We start from the raw sequence: 25,314 nt of genomic DNA on the forward strand, positions 1-25,314 counted from the left end.
AGATGAGGCTCTCGGATAACCGGAGAAAGCCGTGCATGCTGGGATGCGTAGTCTCCAAGTGGCAACTCTCAGATTCCGAGGAGGTTCGAAGCTCTGGGTCCCTCTCCAGTCCCGCCTTTTGTCCACGTCTCACTTCTGCCGGCCAATGCCTTCTCCTGTTTCTGGGACCAGCCCCGCTCCGACGCGGTCCCTATTGGTTCTGAGGCCCAACGCTTGCGCCCCTACCCGGAAGTCGCGTCGGGGAGGCGGTTTCCTAGACTACGACACCGGAAAGCTGGGGGAGGCTCTCCGAGAGGCGGAGGGCGGAGGGCGGTGGCGGCGCTGGCGCTGGGGACCGACTCGGTGGCTTTGGCAAACAGTTCGGCGCCGGCGGCCGCCCGCCTAGCTTCACAGTCCACCCTAGGCCAGGCTTGCAGCCCCCTCGCCGCCGGCGTCCGGCAATGTGTCCCGCCGCCCGGGCGTAGCAGCCCCAGCGCGTGCGCGGAACCGCTGGGCCATGGGCGCAGCCGGCGGCGGCCGGGGCTATGGGTCCCCGGCGCCCCAGCGAGCGCCCTGGAACCTGGTAGCGGCCACGGCCGCGCTCTGCCTGCTGTCCGCCACGTCGGTGAGGACGGCGGCGGCCGCGCCCATGAGTCGGGAGGAGAAGCAGAGGCTGGGGTAAGGACCACTGGCTGCCGGGTGCGCGCGCCTGTGGGGGGCTTCGCGGGTGAGGCTGGCTGCCGGCGAGGGTCTGTCACCGCGACCCTGGCAGCAAGGCCGGGATCCGAACAGTTGCCGTCGCGCGAGCACCGGGGCGGGTGGAGGGAGGGACGCTGCCCGCGACGTGACCTCAGGGGGTGCGGGGTGCCCCGGGGACCGCCGGTGACACGTGCGGGGCTCCGTGAGGTCAGCCGCCGGGTGTCAGCGGCCCGGGACGGGGGTCTTACACTTGCGGTCGCCGCCGCGCAGGGTCCCGGTTGCTTTCCCACAGAGGCACGGTTAGATTTCTTAACACAAGTGAGCCACCAGCTCGGGGAAATGTTGCTGATCTCGCCCTTAGTTAAGGAAGTGGGGTTTACTAAACACCTGTTAGGGAGAAGGACTATCCATCTGGAACGTGGTCGTTTCCCTGCCAGTTCCCCCCGCCCCCTCCCCCCAGTACAGCATTCTCGTAATGGAACAGGCTGATGGTATAACTCAGAAACCCTCATTGAACATTATCCATTTACTCTGACTAGTTTTTCATCAGTCCTGAAAGTGTCCTAAAATATCCATTCCATTTGCACCGTCGAATTCAGAGTCAATAATATTAGTAGACGAGAGATTCCTAATGAAGCTGAGAATTAATAGAAGATGGGCAAAAGCATGAACAGTTAAGTCAGGAGAGGAAGTGCAAAGAGGCAATAAATACGGAAAGTCACTCAGTCTCACGGACACAGATTAAAATAATGAAATAGTTCGGTTGCCCATCAGATTGCAAAATATAAAACACGGGAATACAGTATTGGCTAGTTGAGACATTAAAAAATAATTTACTAATAGTGTAATTTGATGTAATTTATTGAGGCTGTTTCCTAAAACTTAAGCGATATATTTTTTTGACTCATTAGACTTACCTCTGCATATCTACGTTACAAAAGTACAAGATAGGTGTGCAGGGTGTGCATTTATTTCCTGGACGGAAATGGTTGGATGTAGTTTCACCATATTAAGGAAGAGATCTTTCATTAGAAATCTTACCCAGGATATTTTTGCAAGGCAAACAAACCAAAATAAAAAAGGAAGTTGTAGAATAATGTAGAGATATTACTGTGCCATGTTTTGTTTTAAGAGAAAATATCCAAGCCCAGATGAAATAGAAAAATAGTTTAAAGATTAAAAATAGTTTGAAAAATAGTTTGAAGAGTTTAAAGATGAAAGGGAAGCTGAACCATCGTTTTAATTTATACAGTTTATTTGAATCATTACAAGATTCATACTCATTTTTAAATACCATAATAATAGAAGTCACATAGTAGGAAAAAAGATGTATCAACTGTGAAAACGTACTGTTTAATAAACTTTCAAGAATACCTTACATTTTCTCTTTCAATTGAAGGTATAATTGATAACTGTTTTACCTAAAAACCCCACTCTAGGAACATAACACAGTTATGTGTGTAATTCTTCCTATTTCATCATTAGGTGGCTTTCTTCTTTGCAAATACAGAAGTTAAGATTTAAGGCCAGCTTGTTTAGAGTTGTTAAGCTAGGAATTGGTGGAACCAACTTTCAAAGTCAGTTGTGTCTGAACCACAGAACCCATCATTCTACAGTGCTGCATTTCCTTAAAGCTAGATTAAAAGTATTAAATCTACTAAGGACTGCAGAAATTTTATTTGATTTGCTACCACCTTCCTCTCTCCTTGTTTTATTAAAAACTTTATTTGATAAAAGGATTATTAGATAAGTAATTTTTGAGTAGAATTTTTAACTGGAAATGTACGTATTGGTTTGAGATTTCAGCTCATATTTTGAGCTCATTTTCAAAAGTGAAATTCCAGTTATTGAGGCTTGTTATTTTATATTGGTAGTATTTAACTTTTTAACTTAACATTCTGTACTTGCCTTTGTTAGGACTTAAATGTGCTAGAGAGCAGCTGGGTATTAAGTAGGTTTGCTTTGAAGTATGGATTATGAAACTTGATGAACATATGCTGCATATATGTAAGATTGGAAAATAGTTGTGTCCTCCTATGCAGATTTACTCATAATTTTGAAAATTTGGTACTGCAAAGTTGGGTTAGGAAGTTAAAGCATCTGTCACCTGTAATATACCTGTATTTGCACTACCATCACCACGTACAGAAATGTCTAATTCTTGGTGTTTTGTATGGATCTCATTTCAGGGGAGGGGAAAAAAAAGAATTTGTATTCCATTTATTAATATCAGTATTTGAAAGACAAAGTTTTCATCTTTTTATGTATGCTTACCTTCTGTTGCTAACTTGAGTGAACTTTGTCATCCTCAGTGTAGCAGGTGCTTATTGGGATTCTTTAAGATACTCCACAGTTTTCTGAGCTCACTTGATCCATATTCTATTGTACATATGTGTATATATGTGTGTGTTTGCATGTGTAAGTTTATATATACAAGTATATATGTACATACTTGTACTTACATACTTTATACTTACTTACATAAAAGTATACTAGTATACACAAGTGTATAGATGTTTATATAGTATATGTACATATTTATATATTTCACATGTAAGTATATTGTATGTATACTATATAGTATATATTAAATATAGGATATGTAGAATATATAGTATATATGATATATAGCATATACTAAATATATATTCATATACATGTATATACTATATAGTATACATGATATATAAGTATATATGTAAACTTATATAAAGAATTAGTGTTTTAGTGTTGGTGAAATTTTGTTTTGATGGTTAAGTGTTTATGGCTAGGTGTTTGAATGGTTATTCATTAAAATTGTTAGGATTTAATTTTTGTAGGTCATAATTTAGTGCTTATAGCATTATTACCAGCATTTTGTCGTCATTGGGATTACAGGCTTTTTTTTTTTTTCCTTTTTGGTGACTGTCTTAGGGCTTGAATTCAGGGCCTAAGTGCTGTCCTTGAGCTAATTTATTTTTTCTTAAGGTTAGCGGTCTACCATTTCAGCCACACCTCCACTTCCAGCTTTTTGATGGTTAATTAGAGATAAAAGAGTCCATAGACTTTTCCTCCTTGGCTGGCTTGGAACTGCAGTCCTCAGATCTCAGCCTCCTGAGAAGCTAGGATTACAGGACTAACACCTGGTATAGGAGTACAGGTTTTAAAATGACATTGGCAGTACCATAGGAAGCAAAATTAAAATATAAGCAATCATTTTCTGTAACATGTTTTTTCAGTTGTTACTATTAGTAACTGGAAGTTTGGTTTCTCTTTTTTTTTTTTTTTTTTTTTTGGTCAGTCCTGGGGCTTGGACTCAGGGCCTGAGCACTGTCCCTGGCTTCTTTTTCGCTCAAGGCTAGCACTCTGCCACTTGAGCCACTGCGCCACTTCTGGCCATTTTCTGTATATGTGGTGCTGGGGAATTGAACCCAGGGCCTCATGTATATGAGGCAGGCACTCTTGCCACTAGGCCATATCCCCAGCCCAGTAACTGGAAGTTTGGATAAGGAAGATTTAGTAAAAAATGGTTAGTTATTTTTCTGATTATTGATTTGGCCTTGTGTATTATAGAGCTAACTTTAGTAGTTTTTCTGGTACCACTCAAGCCCCTGATCATGTGTTTCCTTGAGACATTGATTCCCTAGTCCCAACCTCCTGCCTTCTAGGTTTTTAGTAAATTTGGTGTTGGCGTCTTAAATCTCCATTTTAAACAGGCTTCTTGAAGATTTGAAGACTAGGCAATTTTTTTTTCTCTTGTCTGTCTCTGTTTCTCTCTGCTATTTTATTTTATTTTTTTGAGAGAAGGTCTCACTGCATAGACCAGGGTAGCCTCATGGAAGTCAAACTTCCTCAGTCTCCTGTGTGCTGGGACAAATCTCATTTTAGAGGTGAATACTGTTTTTTGTTTGTGTTTTGGAGGAAGCAGAGTACATCATAAAAAAATGACAAACATATATACTTAAACTAGCCAAGTGTGTGTGTGTGTGTGTTGGTATTGGGGCTTGAACTCAGGGTCTGGGCGCTGTCCCTTTGTTTTTTTGGTCAAAGCTGGCACTCTGCCTTTTGAGTAACAGCTCCACTTCTGGCTTTTGGGTGATTAATCGGAGATAAGAATTTCTACAGTTTGTCTGCCAAAGCTGGCTCCAAATCTGCATTCTCGCTCAGATCTCAGCTTCGTGTGTAGCTAGGATTGCAGATGTGATCTACTTCCCTCCTGGTGGCATTTTGGTTTGGTTCAAAGTAAAGGCAAAGGCTTAATGATTTCAAGGCTGGGCAGTGTATTATACCTTTAATCTCAGTGACTCTAAAGATGATGTGGGAATTGTTGGGGTTACATTAAGAGATACAGTAATTGCCTTTCAGCATCAGTTTTTCTTATCATCATGGCTTGCATCATTTAGTCGTATTAGGAAATCTCCAAGATGAGTTAAAAACAGTTTATAGGTCTAGTAAAAGTTTAGCCCAGCATTGTGATGAGTAAATGAAAGCTTGTCTACTAACTGGTCAATTTTCTGATTTTGTTTGTATTTCCTTCTAAGTAAATTTTTTAGTTTATAGTAGTGTATTCTTTTGAAGGAAAATCAACTTTTTAAAACACAGTAAATGGAATATACTTAACCTTTCCTCATTTCTTTCTTTCTTCCCCCCAAATTAGGAATCAAGTACTGGAAATGTTTGATCATGCTTATGGTAACTATATGGTAAGTAGGAAGCTTCTCTTTATGTACCCTTTTATGAACTAGTTATTATGTAAGCACAGTCTAGTGAGATAGCACATTTAACATTTTTAAATTTTATGTTATTGTAAAGGTGATGTATAGAGGGGTTTATAATTACATAAGTAAGGTAATGAGTACGTTTCTTGTCCAACACTGTTACCCCCTTGTTTTCTCCCACTTTCACCCTCTACCCCCCCCATGTTGTAAAGTTCATTTCCAATATAATGTCTTGTGAGTATCGACTTGTTACCTCCTCCCTGTTGCATCATCACCCTTTGTCCTTTGTCTTACCATTTTGTTATTCCCTTTCCCTTTCCCCAATCAGATAAATCTATATAGCATACCAAATAAAAAACAGTGACAACAGGGGATAACCCAGAGGGGGAAAAAAAGTAAAAACTTCACACAGTACAATAAAAACAAAACAAAACACCTCCTGTTTCTATACCTTGGAATTCATTTCAATGAGGAACATTTTATATGGTCATATGTACATAACTTGAGCTATTGTGATTTTCTGCTAGGACTATCCTAGACATATACCAGTTATTACAAATGAGGGAAACCACAGAGCATATGTTTGTTTGGGTCTGACTTACTTTACTTACAATGATATTTTCCAAGTCTTTCCATTTCCTTATGAATGGGGCAATGCATAATTCCATTGTGTATATATACCACATTTTCTTGATCCATTCATCTACTGAGGGGCATCTGGGTTTGTTCCATATCTTGGCTATGGTAAATAATGCTGCAGTGAACATAGTTGTATTGGTAGCTTTAGTGTGGCCTTGTTTGTGATCATTTGGGTAAATATTAGCATATTTCTTAAAGAACACTTTTAAAAAGCAGGACACAACATGCCATGTGAAACTGTAGCTCTTTTTTTCTCTTGTATTCCCTTTCTGTGTGGTTGTACCCCTGCTATCACTGTATCTCATCTGAGTACCCTGTATGCTGTATATATGTGTATTTGAACTAGGGAAGGGAATATCAGAATTGAGAGATAAAGGATAAAAAGATAAACGATTCCAAAAGCAATACTTACAAAACCATTTGGTGTAAACCCAACTATACAACTCATTGGAGGGAGAGGGATAGGGGTAGGGGGAGGAAACAAGTTGAACAAGAAATGTGTACTCACTGCCTTACATATGAAACTGTAACCCCTCTGTACATCACTTTGACAATAAATAAGTAAATATTAAAAAAATAACTAATAATGAAAAGCAGGACAAATATAAGCTAATGGAGTATTCTAGTAGTGGTTCTTAGAGAATCAATTATTGAATATGTAAGAAATGACTGTAGCTAAATTATACAAGTTTCTATTTATACAGTTTACTTGGGCACTGTGAAGTGTTCATTGAAGTGAGTGCTTTATCTAACAGGATATTGTAGAAGTAAACATGAAAAATATGTTAAAATTGTCTTTAAAGGAAATTCATGCTCAAAACTAGTTAAAATAGAAACTACAATATTATTTTATACACTCATATGAAGAAAAGTATTAAAAGAAGTAAACCTAACTAGCCACTGTTCAAATTATATTCTGTGGACTTTGAATTGAACATGTTTTGCTTCCTGTTGTGCTGATCATATCGTTTTAAGCATCTTAGAGCACCTTTAAGATGAATAGCATTTTACCTTTAATTCTACCTTAAGGAAATAAAGAAAAAGGGAAGATTTCGAGATCTGTTAAACAGCAATGTAGATCAACTAGAGCAAATTTTAGAGCTCAAAAGAAATAAATGTAATATAATAATATAAGAAATAAATAATAAATAAATAAATATAATAAGAAATAAATATAATATAAATGTATAATTTTGAAGAGTTTTAATCAGATTGTCCTAAGAATTTCTTCTTAACTCTTTTTATACTTTACATGTGTGTTATTAGATTTTCTTTTATGAGTGCAGGCTATAAAATGTAGCTAGCCAAAGTTCAGCAGGGGACTAATTTTAATTCTGCTTTAGTTTTCATGATCCATTTTCATTTATATTAGCAAAACATCTTTATATATCAACATTCTTGTTATGTGTGGACATCTAAGTATGTATATGTTGTGTATTTTTATATTATTTACACATGTTTTTAAAAGAAATTTAGTAGTCCTTGCCATTTCTTATATTTGCATTTGGTAAGGGTACTTTTTAGATTCATTTCTCCAGGTGGTAGCTATTCCCTTAATATTTCTTTCAAGACAATTTATTTCTGGTCAGTTCACTTTGGACAAAGTAAAATTGAGCAACACTAGGCTAATGGTTTGGAGATGACAAAGTGGGATCATGCTATATTGCTTCCAATGTAGCCAACTTCTAAGTACATGTCTTGAATTCCAAAGTTGAATAACATAATAGGCACATTAGTGATTTTATTACATATTGCTGTGACTAAGAGCCTCTGTATAAAATGGTATCTTTTTTCTTGTAGGTACACAGCAGAACATTGTGTCAGTATAATTTTTTTTCCTACTATAGAGCATACCAACTTAATGGGTTTGTGATGAGCAGATAGTAAGTGCAGCCCACACAGGACTTTCTGGCCCAGTTTTGGTTACAACAAACTACTTATAAGATCTAAATGGGAAGGATTTCAACTCTCAAGCTTAGGGATTTCTGGAAGTAACATCCTCTTCCACATTTTCTAAGATGAGGCCATTCTCATCTATAGGTCACTTTAATATATAATTTTAAATGTTGGGCTTTATTACAACATGTGTAATACTGGTAGTGTACTTGTGCTGTGCTCAGTCTATGTGATACTTGTAACCCAAGATTTAGTCTAGAATTTATCCTTTGCCTTTAAAGTTCTCTGCTAACACAACACTGTTCTAGAATATTAAGAGATCTAGGTGCCTGTTGTTACTTGAAGTTAGTTGAAGCAATTTCTTCAGTTTCTATACTCAGAAGCACTATTTGCTTCATATGGAGTAAAAGTGTAGAGGTGTAGGGTTAGATGGTTTTGTGTTCAAATCTTGACCCCTGTTTACAATGTGGGTCTATAAATGGTTCAGATAATCTCTAAACAGTGTCTTAGCAGTGTGAAAGGGAAGTAGACTACAAGAGTTTTGAGAATAAAGACTGTTTTCTTCATTTTGTTAGTTGTCTTTTTTGTCTTCTGCTTAGCATGTTGCTTGGAATATAAGTGCTTATTTAATGTTGTTTTTGAAAGAACTAAACTGAAAGAATTAAGTCTTGCGAAGATAAATTTTATTTGTACATGAGTACTGTGATATGAGATATAAAGAAATAACTTAGAAAGATTCTTAAAAATTAAAATTTATGGTGAATTTCAGGTGGGGACCATAAATCTCTTAGTTATAGTCAATTGCTTACTGTACTCAAATGTGAAACGCCTGGTACATGGTGGGCTTTTAATGTTGAAAGCTTTTCTTCATAGTTTACTAATTCTTCCTATTATTACTCTCTAGTCTAGTCTACAATTAGGACAATTCCTCTAATCCTCAGGGTTCCCATGGAAATTATAGCATTTTCCAAAGATGTAGGTATAATGTAATTGTGAGCAAGCAATCTGGACTTGGAACGGGATACCCTGATAGTGGCTAAGCCACCTACGTACTGGCAATGGGAAAGTTTCCTAATCTTGGAGCCTGTTTCCTCCTTTCTGTAAAATGGAGACAATGGTTTGCTGGCCTCACAGCATGTTAGAACTAATGTCTGGCAAGTAAGAATACTGCATAAGTGTTTGCTTCCTCTGTGGGTACTAGCAACTGATAGTAACTACTACTATCACCATTATGTGTTCTCTGCCTGGGATTGAAATTTCCCTCCTAAAAATTCATTTAGATTTATTTCACAGCTCCCTTCTGAGATACTCCTTAAAGCACATGCATTCTTTTCTTTCTGCCCTGGGCCTGTGCTCTGTTGGGCTTACATTTTCTTTTCACTAATGAAATAAAAAATTCCTTTCTTGTGATTTCTCAATCAAGTGTCTTGCCTAGCTTTAGGTAGCTTACATCTCTGCCATCCCTGGAGATATAGCCAAAGATTTTCTGATTTTATCAGTTGTTGGCATAATTACTAACATAACAATATTTGACAAATCTTTAGCCCCATTACACTGCAGTTTACCCACAGAATTGCACAGATGGCTCTTTCTTTTTTAGAAATAACATGAACTTTGATGTTTATTTTGACAGTTCGTATGTAATCTTTCTTACCCACAGACCATAGCCACTGTAGGGTCTCTAGTAACATGTTTTGAATATCTATGCTGAATTGAGTTTGTGAATTAAGTTAGATGACAAAATAACATGTATCTGGGCCACCCAAATGCACAACCTTTTTGCATCTGAGCTCCCTGACATTGTCTCCCACATTTTTTCCTGACTATTGTAATCAATTCAGTTGAAAAGTAAGCAAAGGTTGTACTTGATAGTACTAGAAATAGACTTGGGAAGAGCTGAAAAACCCAGTTTTCTATGACTAGTAAAGTCATATCTAATCTGTAACTTTTATGTTTTACAGTTTGTTTCATTTTTGTGAAAGAAGTAACAGGTTAGTCTTTGTTTTCTGGATTTTTGTTGTTTGTTAGTTTGAGAAAGGTTCTTGATAAATAGTCTGGCCTTGAACCCATGATCCCTGTGCCATTGCTGAGATGACAGCTTTAAGCCATCATAGCCAGCCAATTAGTCTTTCTCATTAAACCAGAGGAACTATTTTTAAAAGTGATTTCCAGCTTTATGTATATTTCCTTAGTAATATTTCTTTTTCCCACTTGAATTTTTTTCTTTTTCTTTCTTGTAGCAGTAATGAACTTGGGTCTACTGCATTTGCTTGTCATGAGCTCTACTATTTGTTTTAGTCGCTTTTGAGGTAGGGTATCCTGTTTTTGGACTGGTAGCCTCAGACTGCAATTCTTCTATATATGGCTGATCCTTGTGGCTTGGATGATAGGTGTACACCACCACACCTGGCTTGTTAGAATCTCTGGCTTGGTTGCCTAGACTGACCTTAAATTTCAGTCTTCATTTCCTCCTCCTTAGTACCTGGGATTATGGTCATGAGCCACCATGCATAGGCTTAGATTTTTTCATTTAGTAAAACATAAAACAGAAAATGTACCATTTAAGTCATTTCTAAATATATGGCTATGTGTTATTAAATTCATTCACATTATTTTGCATCCATCTAAAGCCTTTTCATCTGAAACTCTGTACCTGATGTTTCTTATTAATAGTTTGTTCATGAACAAGAATATTCTGGCTGGGCTATGATGGCTCAGACTTGTAATCCTAGCTATTTGGGTGCTGAGAGCAGGAGAATCACAGTATGAGGCTAGCTCAAATGGAAAAAGGTCTTGAGATTCAACAGATAGCTGTGCACAGTGGTGTTTGTTTGTCATTCCAAGATCATGTAAAAGACCTAAGATTGGAGGATAAAGGTTCCAGGCCCAGCCCAGGCTGGAGTCCAGAAGACTCTATCTCTAAGGTGGGGACTGGACTCAAGAGGAAACTGGACAAAATGTTGAACACCTGTGATTCTAGCAATGACTGAAAGTCTAAAGTAGGCAGACTACAACTCGGACCACAACTATTCCTGGTCTGGAAGTGAAACCTCATCCTAAAAATAACTAGTGAAAAACAGGACCAGAAGCTCAGTAGAATTGTGCCACCTGGTAAGTGCAAAGCCCTGAGTTCAAACCTCAGTACTGGCTCCCTCCCTCTAAAAGAGTAGTTTGAAAGCAAAGCATTTTATGTGTGGCTCATCATAAAATTTTATTTAACTTTTTGTGGTACTATCATTTGTTAATCAGTGTTCCTTGATCTCTACCTTTAGCACATCCTAAAACCCTACCAAACTTACACAGGAAAGTATATCATATCCTTTATAATGTTTTATATTCACATTCTGGTATTCCAAATAGAATTTTAACTCATTAGAACCAAATTCTTTTGTTTAATGTATAAGCAATAAACACTCAATTTTTTAGTGCACAATTCTCAGCGAAATAAAGTTGATTCAATAGAATGCCATTTATTCATTTACCAATTGATGAATACTTGACTTGTTTCTAGCCTTTTGGCTATTATTATTTTTATTATTATTAATTGTTTGTTGGTATTGAGGCTTGAACTCAGGCTATCTCCTAGCTTTTTCATTCAATGTTAGTACTCTACCACACTTGAGCTACAACTCTACTGCTAGCTTGTTGGTGGTTAATTGGAGGTAAAAGGCTCACAGATTTTCCTGCCTGGTCTGGCCTCAAATTGTCATCCTCAGATTTCAGCCTCTTGAGTAGCTAGAATGACAGGTGTGAGTGTCTGGTACCTGGCTGCTGTGAACATGTCAGTGCAATTTTTATGTGGGCTTACATTTTCCTGTATTTCGTACACAGGATTGGTATTCCTAGGTTCTGTGGTAAGTGTAAGTTTAACTTTATAAGAAATTGCCAGACTTTTCAAAAGTGGATATAATGCTTTACGTTCCACAGCAGCAGTGTACAAGTTTTAGTTACTACACATCCTCTCAAATGCTTGGTATTTTTAGTCTTTTTAATTTTAGCTGTCCTCGTGGGTGTGTAGTGGTATTTCATTGTGACTTTCATTTGATTTTTCCTGATGACTAATGGCCTTGAAAATCTTGCCATGTGCTTCTTCGCTATTTGCATATCTTTTTGATGAAACATCTGTTCAAATCTTTTCTCTATTTAAAACTGACTTGTCCTGTTATTGCTGAGTTGTAAAAATTATTACATATTCTGGATGCTAATCCTTTATCACATATATATTGTGTAGATATATATCCTGACAGCTTGCACTTTAGCATTTAATTTTCTTACTACATAGTGACCTTTTTTTTTTTTTTTTTGCCAGTCCTGGGGCTTGAACTCAGGGCCTGAGCTCTGTCCCTGACTTTCCTTTGCTCAAGGCTAGCACTCCACCACTTGAGCCACAGTGCCACTTCTGCTCTTTTCTGTTTATGTGGTGCTGAGGAATCAAACCCAGGGCTTCATGCATGCTAGGCAAGCACTCTACCGCTAAGCCACATTCCTGGATACATAGTGACTTTTGAAGCATCCTTCTTATTTTTTGTGCCAGGCGTGCGCCTTGAATTCCGGGCCTGGACACTGTTCTTGAGCTTTTTTTGTTTCTTGAATTTTTTTTTTTCTTGAGCTTCTTTTTAAAAAATCAGATCGTCAATTTCTATTTTTAGTGAACCCATTGGGCTTAACACTAGTGAATACAATGTCTGTTATGTAGGCTTTATTTAATGTTGTGGTAATAATTTATAGTTTTCAGTTTACAGATCTGTGTACATCTTTTGTTAATTTTTTGAATATATACCTATTTTACAATTCAGATGGTATTGTAAATTGTGGTTCTTCTAATTTTAATATCCACTGTTGATTGATATTACACAGAAATACAATACCTTTTTATCAGTCCTATTTCATGCAAACTTACTGATTTAATTTGCTACACAAAGGAGCTTTTTTTGTGGTCCTTGCTATTTTTTCATCTTATCTACCATGTCATTTGTAATCAAAGAAATGTTACCTTCTTTTCTGATGTACGTGTTTTTTTTTCTCATTTCATTTCAAAGTGATGTACAGAGGAGTTACAGTTTGATATGTAAGGCAGTGAGTACATTTCTTATCCAACTTATTACCTCCTCCCTCCCCCCCATCCCACCTTCCCCCTTCCCATTTCCTTTCTTTTTCTTAACTTTATGGCTGTGCCTACAACTTCAGTACTATGTTGAAAAGAAGTGGTGAGGTTGTCTTGTTTCTAGCCTTAGGAGAAAACAGTTCATCTTCACTATTAAGTATAAAGTTAGCTGTTGGTTTTTCAAGGATGCTATTTATCAAGTTAGATTCCCTCCAGTTCTTAGTTTGCTGACAATTTTTTTGTCATGAAAGGGTATTGAATTTTGTCAGATTTTGTTGTTGTTCATCATAGAGCTTGAACTCAGGGCTCTGTGGGCTCTGTTCCTGAGCCTTTTTTGCTCAAGGCTGGTGTTCTACCACTTTGAGCCACAGCTCCACTTCTAGTTTTCTGATGGCTAATTGGAGGTAAGAGTCTCATAGACTTTCCTGCCCAGGCTGGCTTTGAACCACAATCCTTAGATCTCAGCTCCTGAGTGGCTAAAGGTATGAGCCAACAGTGCCCAGCTCAGATACTTTTTTCTGTATATATTGCTGTAGTTTTAAAACTAAATCTGTTAGATCAGGACTTTATTTTATCATCATATTATTTATTATAATGATCTATTAATTTGATTTATTTAATTACTGATCAACAGCAAATTGACTTATGTATAAGAATTAAGACATTTTGGTTTTCAGCTAACTTTGAGTACAAGTGTAAAACACTGATACTATATAGTGATTAACGTAAAATCATAGGCATAACTCAGTTTTGATATTTGTTTCTCATCAGGGCTGAGACATTTTGTAAAATGTAATACTTGAAAGTGTAATACTTATTGTAGAAAAACAAGGGTAGGGAAATGTGTGGGAAGTGTGCAGGTGTAGTCAGTAACTAGCAAGTGCTGTTAATTTGCAACGTTTAGCTCATTACATATCACTTAGTTTTACTTTTAAGAAAATCTTATCTGCATCAAGGAGGAAGATACTTAATGAGAATCTAGAATAGAACATTAAAATATATTTAACTATTATAGAGTATCCCTGATATTTTCAGTAACATAATGATTTAAAATTATTTTAGTACAACAAAATTTCTTCCCTTAGTATTAGGATTAGTTTTTACTAAAAAGTTCATTCTTGAAACTTTTGACTTAATTATTTTAGAACAGTTGTCACCTAAAGTCTTGGTAAGTTTTAGAGTCCCTGTGAAAAATCTACTGTACTTTTGGTTTCCTTTTGCTTACTTGCCTCCTTTTGCTTACTCATTTTTAGTTAGGCACTTGTTCTACTTAATTTGCCTAGGATCCTTTTATCAGCTGAGTTTTACTTCTAGATGATAATTATTAAATGTTTTTATGACTGAGTCATATGTGACATGAGCCATTTGTTAGCACTTATCATGGCAATGCATGGTTAAAAATGTTTGAAGCTGAGGAAGGTCATTTATTTGCCACATATGCATTGCTCTGGATTTATGCAAACACTGTAGTTTGCTTTGTGGTTAACCAAAAGGAAAAGCCCTGTTTTTGATTTTTTTTAAATTCTTGGAACAAAGAGCAAAGTATTTTAACATTTGGTTCAAAGTTTTTTCATTTGTTTATTCTGCTTTGTAATTAGTAATATTTTTAATGTCTTGATAAGTGCAGGGTTAAAATTCTTATTTGTAATTTGGGTTTTTGTATTTAATTTCATACAGCAGCGTGTGTGTTTCATAAAACCCTGAAAACAGTAGTATGAAGCTTCCAAGCAGAGGTTTAAAATAGCAGGGAGGGGGCTGGGAATATGGCCTAGTGGCAAGAGCGCTTGCCTTGTATACATGAAGCCCTAGGTTTGATTCCTCAGCACCACATATATAGAAGGCCAGAAGTGGCGCTGTGGCTCAAGTTGGCAGAGTGCTAGCCTGAACAAAAAGAAGCCAGGGACAATGCTCAGGCCTGAGTTCAAGCCCAGGACTGGCCAAAAAAAAAAAAAAAAAAAAAAAGTTCCTTGGTATTATTTATTTATTTGTTTGTTTGTTTATTTATTTATTTAAAAAGTTCCTTGGTATTATTTATTTGTTTGTTTGTTTGTTTGTTTGTTTGTTTATTTATTGCCAGTCCTGGGACTTGAACTCAGGCCTGAGCATTGTCCCTGGCTTCTTTTTGTTCAGGCTAGCACTCTGCCAACTTGAGCCACAGCGCCAATTCTGGCTGATTTCTATATACGTGATGCTGAGGAATTGAACCCAGGGCTTCATGTATATGAGGTGAGCACTCTTGCCACTAGGCCATATTCCCAGCCCACCAAGGAACTTTTAACAACCAACATATACAACTTAAAAATGATGACTTTTCTTCAGTTACTATATTTGTTAAATATGAAACTATAATGTAGTGAAAAGTAACATGTATTTTGGAAATCAGTTCTGTTGGGATTGACACATGAAAAAGTAGGAATTTAATATGTAAACTGATGTGTAGGAACTTATGCTGAAACCATTTGTATCATTAAAATTATGAAGTACAGTATTCAGAATTTGTTAACTGCATTTTGATTCTAATGATATGAAATCATTTGTTGCCTAGAATCTTCTTTTCAGGGAATGAGTCATTGTAAAACATTCAATATTTTTGTTTTGTGCTTGGTACTGGGGCTTGAACTTAGGGCCTTCAATTCTTGCTCAGCTTTTTTGCTCATGGCTGGCTCTCTACTACTTGAGCAATACCTTCATGCCTCTATTTCAGCTCATTTTGCTCCTTAATTGGAGATAGAGCCCTCAGGACTTTTCTGCAAGTGTTAACGGAGATCCTTAGGTCTCCATCTTCTGTGTAGTAGGATTATAGGAACGAAGGTACCTAGCTTCTTTTTCTGTTGACCATATGTTTAGTGTTCTTGGTTCCTATTCTGTTTTTCTTCTCTAGTATGCTAGGTTAACTGCGTCGAGTGAGAGGCAGTAGGAGAGAGTTTTGCTCAACTTTAGGAATTATGAGTGATATAGGTTCTCTCATTCACAAAGACAAATACTGTTCCTTTTTACCTTGAAGTATCTTGACCTAAAAAAATGAATGAATACAAAAGGGGAATAGTGAGGATCAATCAGAGGGTGTTAGTGAGGGGAGGGTGATGAGAGGAATATGATTTAAATACCTTATGTTTATGTGAAACTCAAGAAAATTATAAAAATAAGGGGTAATTGATATGAATATATAACAGAGGAGGTGAATTTGATTAAAGCAAATTTTATGTATATGTCGATATACCATAGTGCTTACCTCTTTGTACAATTAATATGTACAAATAAAACTCAAATTCTGGGCTGGGGATATGGCCTAGTGGCAAGAGTGCTTGCCTCGTATACATGAGGCCCTGGGTTCAATTCCTCAGCACCACATATACAGAAAATGGCCAGAAGTGGCGCTGTGGCTCAAGTGGCAGAGTGCTAGCCTTGAGCAAAAAAGAAGCCAGGGACAGTGCTCAGGCCCTGAGTTCACGGCCTAGGACTGGCCAAAAAAAAAACAAAAACAAAAACAAAACAAAAACTCAAATTCTAAATTTAAATAAAACAATGGAATGTGGGTTCCAAAGTGGGAGTCACTAGACTATATAAAAGTCAGTTCAGAATAAAAAAAAAAAACAGAATTGATGGGCAATCAGGTGATTAAAACAAGTCACACACAGTATACAATAGATCAGACTAGTCTTGGAAATGTTGCAGTAGCAGTACTCTGTGAATACAAGAAGGGTAAAGAAACATATCTTCAAATTTTTGAAGGAATGAAAAATAAATAAAGCATGTTTGTTTAAGAGAGGATCTTCCTGTTTGTTTGAGAGAGGGTCTTGCTGGTTGGCTTTGAACTTGTGATCTCCCTGCCTTACTTAGTTTTCTAAGTGCTGAAATGTACAGATGTGTACTACAGTACTTGGTAGACTATGTGTCGTTTAGCATTTCTGTTCCTTATACAAGAAATACCAGAGAAATGTAATTTCCATGATTCCTTTAAAACAAGTAAGAACTACCTCAGGATATACCAGGCAGCCAGGCGAGGAATCAAAATTAAAACCGGAGAGTGGAGGAATAGAAAAATGGCATGTACCAACTTCCCTTAAATAGAGTGGTAATTAATATTAGCCACTCTTCAACTTACATTTCACTTCTTACTCTGTATTTCCCTTCCCTCTTTTCCCCTCCCCCCTTTTCTTTTTCTTTTTTCTTTTAAAAAAATTTTTATTGTCGAACTGATGTACTAACAGGTTACAGTTTCATATGTTAGGCATTGGATACATTTCTTGTACTATTTGTTATCTCCTCCCTCATTCCCCCCTCCCCCCTTCCCTCTCCCCCCATGAGTTGTTCAGTTCATTTACACCAAACAGTTTTGCAAGTATTGCAAGTATTTGCAAGTATTGCATTTGTCTTTTTTACCCTGTGTCTCTTGATTTTGGTATTCCCTTTCAGTTTCCTAGTTCTAATACCAGTATACACGGTTTCCAACGTACTCATTCCTTAGGAATGGAGCAATGTCATTCTTTCTGATAGAGGCATAAAATTCCATTGTGTATATGTACCACATTTTCCTGATCCATTCGTCTACTGAGGGGCATCTGGGTTGGTTCCAAATTCTAGCTATGACAAATTGTGCTGAAATAACACTGTTGTGCTGGTGGCTTTAGTGTGTTCTTGTTTGTGGTCTTTTGGGTAGATGCCCAAAAGTGGGGCTGCTTGGTCATAGGGGAGTTCTATGTTTAGCTTTCTAAGGAATCTCCATACTGCTTTCCAGAGTGGCTGAACCAGTTTACATTCCCACCAACAATGAAGTAGGGTTCCCTTTTGGCCACATCCCCTCCAACATTTGTTATTGTTAGTTTTCTTGATATAGGACATTCTTACTGGTGTGAGATGGAATCTCAATGTTGTTTTGATTTGCATTTCTTTTATGGCCAGTGATGTAGAGCACTTTTTCATATGTCTCTTGGCCATTCTCATTTCCTCATCAGAGAAGTCTCTTTTTAAGTCTTTAGCCCACTTGTTGAGAGGGCTATTGGTTCTTTGAGGTTTTGTTTTGGAGGAATGTAATTTTTTTAGTTCTGCATATATTTTAGATATGAGGCCTTTGTCCATTGTATGGCCGGTAAAGATCTCCTAATCTGTGGGCTTTTTTTTTTTTTTTTTTTTTGCCAGTCCTGGGGCTTGGGACTTAGGCCCTGAGCACTGTCCCTGGCTTCTTTTTGCTCAAGGCTAGCACTCTAGCTCTTAAACCACAGCACCACTCCTGGATTTTTCTATATTTGTGGTGCTGAGGAATTGAACCCAGGGCTCCATGTGTATGAGGCAAGCTGTCTACCATTAGGCCATATATTCTCAGCCCCTTCCCTTCCTTTTCTTCTCACCTTGTCTTGCTCTTCTTTCCTTTCTCTTCTATTCCCTTTCCCTCCCCCCTTGTTTTCCATCTCCTTTTTGTTTGTTTGTTTGTTTTGTTTTCTTCCTTCTCTGTGAACTTTCATCTTGGCTAGGTAATTTTTGTTTGATTATCCATTTTGGGGTAATTCCCTGCATGTTAAGAAGGCAACACAACCATACACTTGCTGTCTGTATGTGAACTGAAGAACATGTGCACTCATATACCACTAATCACAGGTGGACTTTAAAAGAAGTAATATGATTGATCACTGATACTGATTTATTCTTTATGCAGTGATTTGTCGACTGAAGAATTAGCATTCATGTTTATATTTTACTCATTTAAGACCATGGTAACTGACACTTGAACCATGTGTTTGGGTATCTACTTACTTAGGCTGGAATAATCGAATCTTACACATAGTTAGACCACACAAAAGGAATTATGCCTGTAAAAACATAACTGACCAAAAATCTTTAATTGAGTGGGGAAAAGTGTGAGCATGTTAATTCTATTATTTTTGGCAAGGAGTCGATAAGTCCTATCTAAGATTGAAATGTGCAATTGACATAATGATTCTAACCTCTAAATGCTTCTTAGAATCACATTTTATTAATCTTAATGAAAAATTTCAGGTACTTTTCCATGGTGAAGAGAAAATAAAGACCAGCAGCTCTTTTGATCTCTTTTGTTTTTACTTTCCTTTTCAGTTAAGATTAATGGCCAGAAAGTAGGAATATTTCAGCCCAGTTTCATGGAAGCAGCTGCCCAGTTTAAAAAGCTAGCTTTTGGCTGTGTGCAGGGCCAACAGCCTCAACTACCATCCCTTTGAGTATTACCCAATGCCCAAAGATGGAGAATCCCAGCCTTTCTTCATCCTTAATATTTAGATAAGAATTAGTGCAGTTTTTTTCTTCTATATTTGTACTTTTGGTACTTGAAAATTAAAATTATTTAAAAAGTTTATTTAATTGTGAGTGGAAAAGTAGGTTTCTGTATATATTTTATCATCATGTAGACTGGAAATGAATTGCCATGGTCATTCTTATCTAAAAAGAAAAACATTAGGAGAGGATCACAAAGGCTTAATGGCTATTTGCATGTGATTACACAAAATAATATTTATCAAAATGAACTCAAAGAAATGGAAACAAGAAGTATTTTTGTTTGTTGCAGTTTTTGTTTTCTTTGTTGAGATTTTTGTTTCTTTTTGTCTTGTTTGCAAGTTTATCTGATTTGGGGAGGGTAAGGGGGCACAGAAAGGGTGGGACAAAGGGTGAGCAAATATGGCAGTGGTACGCACCAGACACTATGTTGAAAATAAACTATAGAACTTGTGGGTGGAGATGGATGTGGGAGGTAAAAACCAGGGAGCAAGGGAAGGAGTGACACTGTTCAAAAAGAAATATACTCATTACCTGATGTATGTAACTGTAACCTCTCTGTATATCACCTTTTGTGTGTGTGTGTGTGTGTGTGTGTGTTAGCATGTGTGAAGCATTGAATTTCACAATCAATCCCTAGCACTGACAAGAAACATTCACAATATATGAATTAGACTGGATGATGCTCATCTTTGCTAGTAGAAAAGACACTGATAAATCAGGCCCATTGAACTGACCTTTTAGAGAGTCTGTTCAAGTCTCAGCTCTTCACTGCCAAGTATGCTGGGACATGCTTGTAATTCCAGCAATTGGAAGGCTGGATAGGAGGATCAAAAGTTCAAGGACAGTCTGGGATATATAAGGAGACCCTTTCTCAAAAAATAAATAAACAACCAAACATTTAAAATAAAACAGACATTTAACTATTTTTTTTGTCTTTTCTTTTTTGGTACTGGGGATCGAACTCAGGTCGTTGCACTTGCTAGGCAAGCGCTTTGCCACTGAGCTACATCCCAGCCCAGTCATTTAAAATTATATATGTGCATGTATTTAAATATATATGGCTAGATCTTGGAATGACAAAATGCTTGTCTTAATGATAATAACCTCTAGGGAGTGAAATTAGTAGAGGGAAATTACATTAAAGAGGTGTTTTTGGTGCTTTTTGAGATTTTTTCCAAGAATATATTACTACATTTATCACTACAAATTGTAATTTTCCAAATATAAAAAGGATAGTACAATCTTTACTTTTTTAAAGCTTGTTTTTAAACAGTAGGTCTTATTCTATGTGATGTGTACTTTTCCTTATTTTCCTTAGTAATTTACTGTGGTTTTCTTGGCAGGAACATGCTTACCCAGCTGATGAGCTCATGCCTTTAACCTGTAGAGGCCGAGTTAGAGGCCAGGAGCCAAGTCGGGGTGATGTTGATGATGCCCTAGGAAAGTGAGTATTAGAACAAGGCGTAGCTAGACATGACAGAATGCCCAAGACTGCTTTAAATATTACATTAAACTCATTTGTTCCTTCTGCTGTCTTTTTAAAACAAAATTTTCTCTTATCAGAGAAAAATAGCTTGCTAATAAGCTGAATGTAACTTTTAAAATCTATATAATTTTAATGCAAGCTTAAAATGTAAATAAAGTCACCAACGCATAAAAAAATGTTGGTGCTTTGCTATTTTCATGTATTTTAAAATAAGAACTAATGGGTTTTTTTTTTTGGCCAGTCCTGGGCTTTGAACTCAGGGCCTGAGCACTGCCTCGGGCTTCTTTTTGCTCAAGGCTAGCACTCTGCCACTTGAGCCACAGCGCCACTTCTGGCCATTTTCTATATATGTGGTGCTGAGGAATTGAACCTAAGGCTTCATGTATACAAGGCAAGCACTCTTGCCACTAGGCCATATTCCTAGCCCAATAACTAATGTTTTAATGCATAGCTTTTCACAAATTTCAGTCTTCATACATTGTACTATTGACACATAAGTGTGTTAGTGAATAGAAATTACCAGCTGATAGAATGAAGATAGGCCTGCTTATCCATTCATGAATGTAATATTTCAAATTCTATAATTTCATCTTTTTTATACTTGTTTCGTAGATTCTCCCTAACACTGATTGATTCTTTGGACACTCTTGTGGTATGTTTATTTCTTCTTGGAATCATCTATTTCATAAAGTTCATAATATATACACTCAGGGTTTGTAAATTCAATATAGTAACTATGGAATGGAAGCTTTCAGATTTAAAGATGTTTGGATCTTTTGTTTGAAATAAATTGTTGTGTTGATATCAAGTTAATGTCTTGTAGAATATTAGAGAAACCCAAGCAATTTGTGTCAGACATCTTAGTAAGGATTTTTTTTTCCTTCTTGAATGTTGAAACTATTAGAAGAAAGTAATTTTGGAAAATAACATCAATATTTTCAATAATACTGAAATGCTCTTTCATAAACACAATTATATTTTCAACTAATGATTTTTAGTAACAAGTAATCACTTTTTGATTCTCCAAGCTTATGTAATAAAAAATCATTTTAATTAGTTTTGTTTCAAAATTGTTGGTGATGGCAGAAGGGAGAGACTGAGTTCCAGATGTCATAATTTCTAAATACACTGTCCTAGTGTTCTATGTTTTGATCATTATGCTATAAAAGTAGATTTATTTAAGGATTTTCTTAAAAGTATAATTTGAGTTAATATCCCAAGTGCTTGTTTAAAAAACAAGACAAAAATTTGGGGAGATAACACTATTTTCAGAACCAGGCTTTATTTCCTGATACTGTTTCCATGTTCTTTTTTTTTTTAAAGATCAAAGACGCTTATCCCTAATCACAGCTTGCTTATGGAGTTTATTTTTCTTCTTTTCCCTGCTTAGGTTATTCTGATTTAATTGTTCTGAATGAAGCATTATTGTTTAAGTTTTGTTAGTTTTGAAATCAGGTATGGTTAAAATACCATATTTGGTTAGACCTTTTTAACTGAGCCAGTGTTTTGAAAGTCACTATTTTGTTTTTTAGCAGTTAATGAAATGTACAACACATTGTAATAGCTGTGAAAACAGAGAGAATATTGTATGCTTTATTTATGATTTAGTCCTAGGTTTTCTGCATATAATAGGAAAGATACAAGATATCCTGAAAGGCACAGATGACCACCTGGGAGAACCTAAATGGGTGTTATTTATTGGTAACTGAGTAATGCACATCAAGTCTACCTTGATGTGGGCAAGTAGGTGATGACCAGAAGCTGTGTGTTGGGAAAGACCACAGGTGCACTTAATTTTTTTTTTAATCTGTCATCTTGGCTTTATTTTTCCATATGACAGTTGCCTCTCATTTCTTACATTCATTTCGAGGAGAAAGCAGTCAGTTTAGGATTATTTATTCAGGGCTTAATCTCAATTTTGCTTGACTGTCTAACAGTATAATACATATGTTAGACTGTATCTAACACCTATTCTTTGGAAATACTTCATACTTAAATTATAATTTTAGTGAAAATGTCAAATCAAGAAACTATTACAAAATATTCTTAGATTAAATAGTAAAGAGTGAACTACTTTTGATGTACCTCATCTCTATAACATCTAATTTTATCCATAAACTGAAAATGTCGGCAGAACATGCATGACAGTGACTCCTTCATGGAGCTCATTGCAAGAATCAGCTTTTAGTTTAATGAAGAGCCTAGGCTTGCATGGCAATAATTTGAAATGTGGTTGTACTTAACTCAGTCAGACACTGCTGAAATACATTTTACTTGTTACATTATCTCACTTAAGAAAACAACCCTATAGGAGTAGGTATTTCTTGTTGTAGATGAAGAAACATACACAAAGATTCATGTAACTTGACTTGGATCTCCAGAACTCAAAGCCTGCATTTTACAATAACATTACACTGCCTCCTAAGTTAACCAAGTCATCCGTGGAGTGAAGGTGGCAGGTGTATAACTCAGAATCAGTCAGTTGAGAGCACTTTCTACTGAATTTAAACAAATTTTGGGAAGTTTGATGAAAAGGATGATTTTGTTGCTGTTGTTCTGTCTTGGAAATCAAAACCCAAATCCTAATTTATTTTGGTGTATGGGTCTTATATGAGAGTCAGAGAGTAGTGTGGGAGAGAAAGAAGAGAGAGCTATTGGAAGATGAGAAGAGAGTATCTTTTATTTGAATTGCTTGTAGTGTTACAGATTTTAGTTTTTGTGATGAGAAGAGAGTATCTTTTATTTGAATTGCTTGTAGTGTTACAGATTTTAGTTTTTGTATTTGTGAATTATTGTCTTAACTTTTACAGGTTGAGACTGCTAGTCCATGAATCTGAATCATTTGAATAATCCCAACATCACATTGAACACTCAAAAATTTCAGGATTTTGTATTTTTGTCTTTGAGATGCTCAACCTATATGAAGAACCTAGTACCTTTTTGTTTGTTGGTTGGTTTGTGTCAGTTCTGGGGCTTGAACTCAGGGCCAAGGCCCTGTTCCTGAACTGCCCTTTGCTCAACGCTAGTGCTCTACCACTTGATCCAGAGCTCCACTTCCAGCTCTTTAGGGGGTGGTTGACTGGAGATAAGAGTCTCACAGACTTTCCCAATCCTTTGACCTTAGCTTCCCTGAGCAGCTATGATTGTAAACATGAGCCACCAATGCCTGGCTATTTTTTTTTTTTTTTTAGATTCTTAAAGCTACTTCATTGTGTCTAAAAAAGAAGTGTATGAAGGTGCTATATTATTAAGCATTACTTTTTTTTAACACATGATCACGTTTTTATAATTAAAGGAAACACTGTGCCAATCTTTTGAGACTTAGTATATTAAAATTGTTTGTACTTGCTCATTCTAAAGCTATTTCTGCTTGACTTGGTAGAAGAGACTTATTTTGTAATTTACTCCTCCTAGGTACTAAATAAAACTAAAGAATTTGAAGATGCAGTGAGGAAAGTTTTAAGAGATGTTAATTTAGATAACGATGTAGTTGTATCCGTCTTCGAAACAAACATCAGAGTTCTTGGGTAAGTATATGAAGCAATGAAACTAATTTTGCGGCGGGGAGGGGCGGTCAGTTATGGGGCTTGAACTCAGGGCCTGGGTTCTGTCCCTGAGCTCTTTTGCTCAAGGCTAGTGCTCTACCACTTTGAGCCACATCTCCATTTTCAGCTTTTGAGTGGTTAATTGGAGATAAGAGTCCTACAGGGACTTTCCTGCCCTGGCTGGCTTTGAACCACGATCCTCAGATCTCAGCCTCCTGAGTAGTAAGGATCACAGGAATGAGCCACCAGTGCCCAACTTGAAGCTATACTTTTATAACCAAAGTTTAAGGCTGTTTATTCATTGAACGAAAGAACGCTCTCATGTTTTAAAGATAAAATTTAGGTTATTATGAAACACATAGGTTATGGGGATAGCCTTGCCTTGTGTCCATCACAGCTATCGGTGGCCTATGGAATTAGTTGTGGAGTCAAATCCATGTGGACCTCTGTGTAAAAAGGAATTAGCAGTTGGTTATTTGTCGTATTAGTTACAGCAGTTTTTTCAATAGCATACATATTTTTCCAGCTGTAGCCAAGCACCTCTGCAGGAAAGGCAAACGAGGTGAATTTTGTAGGATTACCTCTCATGAAATGTTTAAAAATAAGTACAAGATTTATTCATGTGTTTCAACATTAGGCAAGTTTTATTTTTAAACAGAACTACATTGTACCTCATTTTCTTTTGTCAAAATAAATCTGCTCTTCAGTTACAAATATTTAAGGAGTTACATAGCTTTTCAAAGTTTCTTAGTCTATTATGTTTGATAGAGTAAGGGTATTTTAAAATGTTATATTAAGTTAACAATTTCAGGATAATATAATTAAAAATTGAAAGTTGTTAAAATTGATCACATTGTTATTATAAGCATGATTTCTAGGATGTTAAGAAAAGCAAAGCCTTTTAAGAATGTTGTTTTTTATATAGCATTATATAATTATAATGCTATTATAAGAACGTATATCATCTAGTTTTTAAAAATGTTTACTATGTAACTAATAGTTTGTCATAAAACGAGTAATCAG

At 36.6% G+C, this 25,314-nt stretch overlaps 1 protein-coding gene across 2 annotated transcripts in view; it reads left to right on the plus strand.

Moving 5' to 3' along the window:
* The first annotated feature begins 300 nt into the window (after positions 1–300).
* The window catches only part of Edem3 (ER degradation enhancing alpha-mannosidase like protein 3), a 68,091-nt gene continuing 43,077 nt past the window's right edge, over positions 301–25,314 (plus strand). For both annotated transcript variants that reach the window (XM_048357830.1, XM_048357831.1), the window contains exons 1-5: positions 301–657; positions 5,315–5,360; positions 20,604–20,704; positions 21,359–21,398; positions 24,161–24,273. In XM_048357830.1, coding sequence (XP_048213787.1) covers positions 497–657; positions 5,315–5,360; positions 20,604–20,704; positions 21,359–21,398; positions 24,161–24,273 — 461 coding nt within the window. In that variant the 5' untranslated portion in view covers positions 301–496. The remainder of the gene's footprint in view (positions 658–5,314; positions 5,361–20,603; positions 20,705–21,358; positions 21,399–24,160; positions 24,274–25,314) is intronic.

This window comes from Perognathus longimembris, chromosome 11, assembly GCF_023159225.1.
Source record: "Perognathus longimembris pacificus isolate PPM17 chromosome 11, ASM2315922v1, whole genome shotgun sequence".
In the NCBI taxonomy this organism is placed as follows: domain Eukaryota; kingdom Metazoa; phylum Chordata; class Mammalia; order Rodentia; family Heteromyidae; genus Perognathus; species Perognathus longimembris.